The 5,598-nt window shown below is 47.4% G+C and overlaps 1 protein-coding gene across 1 annotated transcript; it reads right to left on the reverse strand.

Moving 5' to 3' along the window:
• Positions 1 to 1,020: 1,020 nt before the first annotated feature.
• On the reverse strand, positions 1,021 to 5,117 carry LOC123089489 (uncharacterized). The gene is made up of 10 exons (XM_044511160.1): positions 4,800 to 5,117; positions 4,503 to 4,646; positions 4,274 to 4,357; positions 4,132 to 4,169; positions 3,955 to 3,996; positions 3,699 to 3,746; positions 3,035 to 3,124; positions 2,407 to 2,496; positions 2,163 to 2,246; positions 1,021 to 1,191 (listed from the first exon to the last, which is right to left on the reverse strand). Exons 1-10 carry the CDS (start codon positions 5,099 to 5,101, stop codon positions 1,184 to 1,186), a joined length of 930 nt encoding a protein of 309 aa, XP_044367095.1. The 5' UTR covers positions 5,102 to 5,117; the 3' UTR covers positions 1,021 to 1,183.
• Between the last annotated feature and the right edge of the window lie 481 nt (positions 5,118 to 5,598).

A 5,598-nucleotide genomic window follows, 5' to 3' on the forward strand; every position in this document is an offset into this window, starting at 1 on the left:
GAACTTGTAGAAACACTCAATGGTGATGGACTCGGCCATGCATGTGCCCATAGTCGGCGAGTGAATCACCGGGAGCTCCATATGCAAGCATCCTCATCGCTGTCGTGCACTTCTGGATTGAGGTGAATCCAAGTTTGCCGATGCAATCCTTCTTGCACTTGAATGCCGAACTCTCGGATGGAATTCACATTCCTGAGGAAAAGCTTTTGGCTCATCCGATAACGACGCCGAAATACTTTGTCGTCGTGCAGTGGAGCGCGAGCGAAGTAGTTGGAGTAGAGCATGCAGTAGCCTTCCAGACGATGCCGGTTCTTTGCTTTTATCTGCCCCGGCGTCGAGCCACCTCGCCGCGGCTTTTCATTGCTCGTGTGCAGGTCGGCGAGGGCGGCGAGGACCATGAGATGTTCCTCTTCCTGGACGTCGGCATCGGCTTCCTCCTCCAGCAGCGTGGCGAGCGCCTCCTCATCGTCCGAGTCCATTGCCAAGCAGGCAAATCTCGGAACACCATTCGGGCGTGGTAGGCGCACACCCACCGGTACACTGCCTTGCGCAGCCGAAACGCCAAAAAAATCACCCGGACGGTGGTGGAGAGGCTGCTGCGGCAAAACCTCTTCTCTTTTCCGGCGGGGAATGGCCTATCTAGCTGTGGTGGGCGATGGGCGGCGCCGGGATCGGCAGGGTGGTGGCCGAGCACGCGGGGGTGGGAGGCGAATCTGGACGATTGGCTTGACTTTTCGCCTGACAGTGTGGCCCAGGTGTGTTTTTCCCTTGCGCCGGAGCCCCCGAGCCCCCCCCCCCCCAGTGCGCCGGGTTCGGCCTGCGACCGCCGGGCCCAAAAACGGGCTGAGCCGGCGGATTTCGGCGTCTTGGGGGCGCGACTGGGGCGTTTTTTCGGCGCCGGCGCGTAAAAAGTTGCCTGGAGGTCCTGTTGGGGGCGCGGCTGGAGTTGCTCTAACACGCATGCATTTATTAGCTGCTGATATTTGACCATAACTCATCACTGTCTATAAACAAATCGGTGGCCATTACATGAACCCAAACCATGCATCAGTAACAACATCAAGTTAAAATCTCTATCTTGTGTCTTCAACCAGCAAGCCCACAAGGAAACACCACCAATCCCATCGACTGGACTAGCTTCATGCATGCCCTGCTGGCTGTGAGTACCGACCCTCCCCAAGTTTCAGGTGCCTGCACATCATCAATTAAGTACACCACCTCTTCTTAGTACAGGATCATGCATGATTCATACATAAACTCCACGTAAAAAAAAGCAATGCCTCCTTCCTACCTCTTTACCAAGTGCACCCAGCACAACATATATATACTGCCAAGCTTAATTAGTTGGATATTCATCAGAAAAATAAATAAAGTTTAGCCATTTCATTCACAAGCATCTTAAGTTGGGCAGTATAACTTGTGCCAAGCATCTTAAGAAATCGCCATAACTTGTGTTCATGTTTGATGCTGGTTTAACATGGGAATAACCCCTATTTCAACCTACCAAGTATCTTAAGGCATGCTTCCGTCCACCAATTCTTCCAAGACCGGAACCTTCTGGACTCAAATGTTACTTATGTGTGCCCAATAGACAATATTTTCAAGGAACTTGACTCAAATATTATGTATGAGTATGACCGATGCTTTCTTAACAATGATCATTTCAATGACAAAAAGTGATGGCAGCGGCTTGTGGAAGATTCCAAGAAAGAGTCCGACTTTCATTAGTTTGTCATGAGAAACAAGGGTTTTTAGGAACACTTCTATGTAAGAGTGAACACTTGCAGTATGTTATTCAGTGGAAACATGAACAGCTACCCTCCACAATGCAAATGTAGTGCTGAAACTATCCTGGATATACCATATGCAAAAAGAAGGAACACAAAAGTAGATAACAAATGCAGACTCAGAAAAGGCATATCTTCCACAATGTTCAGAAGCTATACTTCCACAGCGAACAAGTGCCAAAAGGACAGGTAAAGGTAGCAAGGCCACCTCTATAACTGAACAAAAGAAATCGAAATACGGACATCGCATATTATATTAACAATGAAGCAGGCACTTGACTATATTTGTTGTTCTCTGATAACAATATCAGGGGTCAACTGAGCAAATGGAGTTTCGTCCTGTTAAAAACAACTGGCGGTGTTCAACTAATTTACCTGCATTTGTCACTGATGCGATTCCAGTGTTCTGAGCACTGTCTGTCAACTTCACTGCCTGCAGGACTGAAGTAGCAGGAGCACCTGCAACAAGTTCAGCAGTTAGAAACGCTAGCAGGTAACCAAGTACCGGTGATATGCGGACTATCAAAGCTTGATTGTTGACGTCCTCTAACAATTAATACTTCAGGAATTAACTATGGAAGTTTTTCATGTGCAGAAAACAGGTGATAAACTTATTTACCTGGATTAGTCACCGATGTGATACCAGATACTTCAGCACATGTTGTCAAGGTACCGAGCATACTCCCCGAAACTGGAGCAACAGGAGCAGCTGCAACAGATCCGGCAGTTAGAAATGACAGCAGATAGCAAGGCGCTGACGAAGTGCAAAGAACAACATCAAGTAAACAACAAAAGAATGATAGAATGAAAAACTCCAGGGCAAAATGTTCAAACGGTACTGCAGATCTTTTAGAGATAGGCCCGTATAACAAATAAGGGCAATCAATGCAAATACGAACCAAACTGTAAGGGTTGAACAGAACTTAGCACTACAAGGTATTCAAGGCCGAATCAACTTCCTCTATGATTCAACTAAAACTTTGGCTAGTATGTTTTCAATGTAACTTTGGTTATTATTTATAATTGATATACTTCTCAGAGGAAGCCATAAATAGTATTATAAAAAATTAAAAGAAGTCCTAAGTGGCATATCAATGATTATTTTGAGACATCTAAACCACGGCACAACAATGATACATAGCCCCTTCACACGTACATTTGGCGATTGCTAGAAACAAACAATTTCAGAGATAAGTTGCAACGCAAATGGAGGTTTGAGAATGGTTGAGGGTGGTCAACAAAATTACCTGCATTTGTCAATGATGAGATCCCAGAATTTTTAGTAAGATGTGCTGCGGTACCAGACATGGCGTTAGAGACTGGAGCACCAGGAGCACCTGCAATGCTTTCAGTAGTTAGAACTGGTAGTAAGCAGCCAAGCACTAATGAAATATTAAACTGCAAAAAAAATAACATCATCAAGCCTGACAGGGACAATGGTTCTGAATTTACCATGCATAAAAGCAAACACATGGAAAACAACTAAAGATAGAATGGAAGAATGCAAACGCAAAAGGGGAACATGTTTCTACCGTGCATCTTTCAAAGATATGTGCTGCAACGGATCATAGATAATGGCCACATAGGCCACATCACAGTTATATCCAAAGTGTAAACATCACAGAGCAATTTGGAAGAATATGGAAATGCGGCATAGTAGTAAAAAAAAAACACATTAGCGCAACAAGAATTAGTTCAATCTAGTTTGACATATAATTAATCAACAGGGCTATTGTCTCGAAAATATGATGTGAAGTGTGATTCTAAAATTGGAAGGGGAATAAACTGTTCAGATTGGTCAAAGATATTATGCAGATGTGTGTCAAAAGGATTCAACCAATGAGACAGCTAGTAAGGAGCCCACATAACCAGTGGATACAATGACAAATGACTGGACTAAGAGAAGGTTACCTTCCTTCCCACTTGATGGAAGTTCCAGACCAGCTTGCAAGCTTTCATCTGAAGAAAACACAAGTTGATCAGTTTATATGCATATACATGCATTCCAAGAGGTTTTTCCAAATAGTGAACCAGTAAAATCAAAGTGCCTCATAGCTTGCTGCCAAGTGCCAAATATATCTGGGTTGACAGTAAAACGAACACAGGTCTAGATACGTAAAATTCAAAGTAAACAAGAGAAGGACACAAGAGCAGAGGCTAGTTTTACCAATAAGATCTACGAGCCACTTCCTTGTCTTGTCCGTCAATCCTGCCACCAAAAACAGTAACGATGGCTTTTACCATCACAGACATAGAATCTTTTTTTTTTGAGGATCCACAGACATAGAATCTACAAGGAAGTATATTGCTTAATCATAAGATGCTTGTAAATAGGGCATTGTACCACTGTTTAATTCGTGTCTGCGAGTCGATGAAGGCAGCCTGCAAAAAACATGGAACATGTGCTGAGTTGGTCAAGAAAGAGCCAGCAAGAGCAGAATCGAGGGACGCCTTGAATTTGCCATGTTTCAAGGTCATATTTTTACCCCTTTTTGGTCCTAAGGTAGATCTTGGCCAGTGTTTTAGGTCCTGGCAGGTCTTGTTCCTTCACATGACGCCTCCGACGGTACCTAGGCCAAGCAAAAAAAAAAAGATTGCAGGGCAATCAAAGTGAGTTACAGTGAAATCGACAGCCAGGTTTTACACATTTCCAAGAATGGAATGCATCAAGTGAACATGGGCGACCAAACTGATAGAGTATGGAGCCGGAATCACCTGAATCCGATGGGAAGCACATCGTGGGGCATCATCGGACCGCCCAGCAATAGGGCCACGTTTTTCAACTCTGGAGCCTTATAAGCCAAGTGTTGGACGATTTGAGACGCCTTGCAACGAACGCGCTCCCAGTCCAGCGAGGATCTGCTTGCACATATATGTGTAACAGTACAGTATTAAAGTTGAGAAGATGTAAAGATGAAAATTTTGGATAGGAACTGAAGATGGCTTGAAAATTGCAGGAATTGACAGACACGCAGACATGAACTGAAGATGTGATCGTCTAGCTAGTGCTACCTGACTTGCTCCGAATGGAGAATGGAGAGGACGATGGAGCGGATCCTGAGGCAGTCGAAGGAGACGGAGTCGTCGTGCTTGAGGTACCGCGTGTTGTACTTGTTGTTGAAGTAGCTGAGGTTACGGTCGGGCTTGCCGGCGACCATGCTGGCGAAGGCCGCGTGTTGCATGAGGAAGTGGAGGAGCACCTGGGCCTCGTTGCTCTGCGGGTGCGAGGTCGGGCGCAGGAAGCGGGAGACGTAGGCGACAGCGTCGTCCCACAGCCCCTGCTGCACCAGCTGCGACAGGTGGATGACGCTCATGTACGCGTCCGTCTCGTTCAGCAACCTGCAGGTGATTGATTGGCCAATGGCGGCCGCCGTTGAGCGAGCGAAGCAGTTTAGGGGGGCGGAGGGGGTGGGGATTAGGGAGACAAGCACGTACCCTCGCAGGGCGTCGCGGAAGCCGTGGAGCCAGAGGTAGGTGGCGAGGCGGCGGTGACGGCACCGGCGCACGCAGCCGTAGTCGACGGGGCCGACGGACTCGCCCAAGTCGCCCACCCAATCGGGGACGACGTCGACGGAGGTGCCCATCGATCGACCACGGTGCCGGCGAGGTTGACAGGACAGCGGCGGGCTGGGGATTTGAGGGGAGCGAGCAGACAGAATTTGTTTGTTTTGGATGGAAAACAGGAGGGGGGAAATATGTAGAGGAGGCGGCCTCACCACCACGTCCCACCGGACTCCACCTAGCCCCAACGCCACCACCCCACCCCACCCCACCCCACCCCGCCCCGCCCTGCCCAAACCCCTGTGCGTTG

Source organism: Triticum aestivum, chromosome 4B (genome assembly GCF_018294505.1).
Source record: "Triticum aestivum cultivar Chinese Spring chromosome 4B, IWGSC CS RefSeq v2.1, whole genome shotgun sequence".
Lineage (NCBI taxonomy): Eukaryota > Viridiplantae > Streptophyta > Magnoliopsida > Poales > Poaceae > Triticum > Triticum aestivum.

What these genes read in the sequence shown, in the direction of transcription:
- LOC123089489 (XM_044511160.1), bottom strand. Translation starts at nt 5,101, where the DNA reads ATGAGCGTCATCCACCTGTCGCAGCTGGTGCAGCAGGGGCTGTGGGAC. An exon ending in GTGCTTCCCATCGGATTCAG is followed by an intron (nt 4,358 to 4,502) that starts GTGATTCCGGCT and finishes TGCTTGGCCTAG; the next exon opens with GTACCGTCGGAGGCGTCATG. An exon ending in CAGACACGAATTAAACAGTG is followed by an intron (nt 3,997 to 4,131) that starts GTACAATGCCCT and finishes TTTTGGTGGCAG; the next exon opens with GATTGACGGACAAGACAAGG.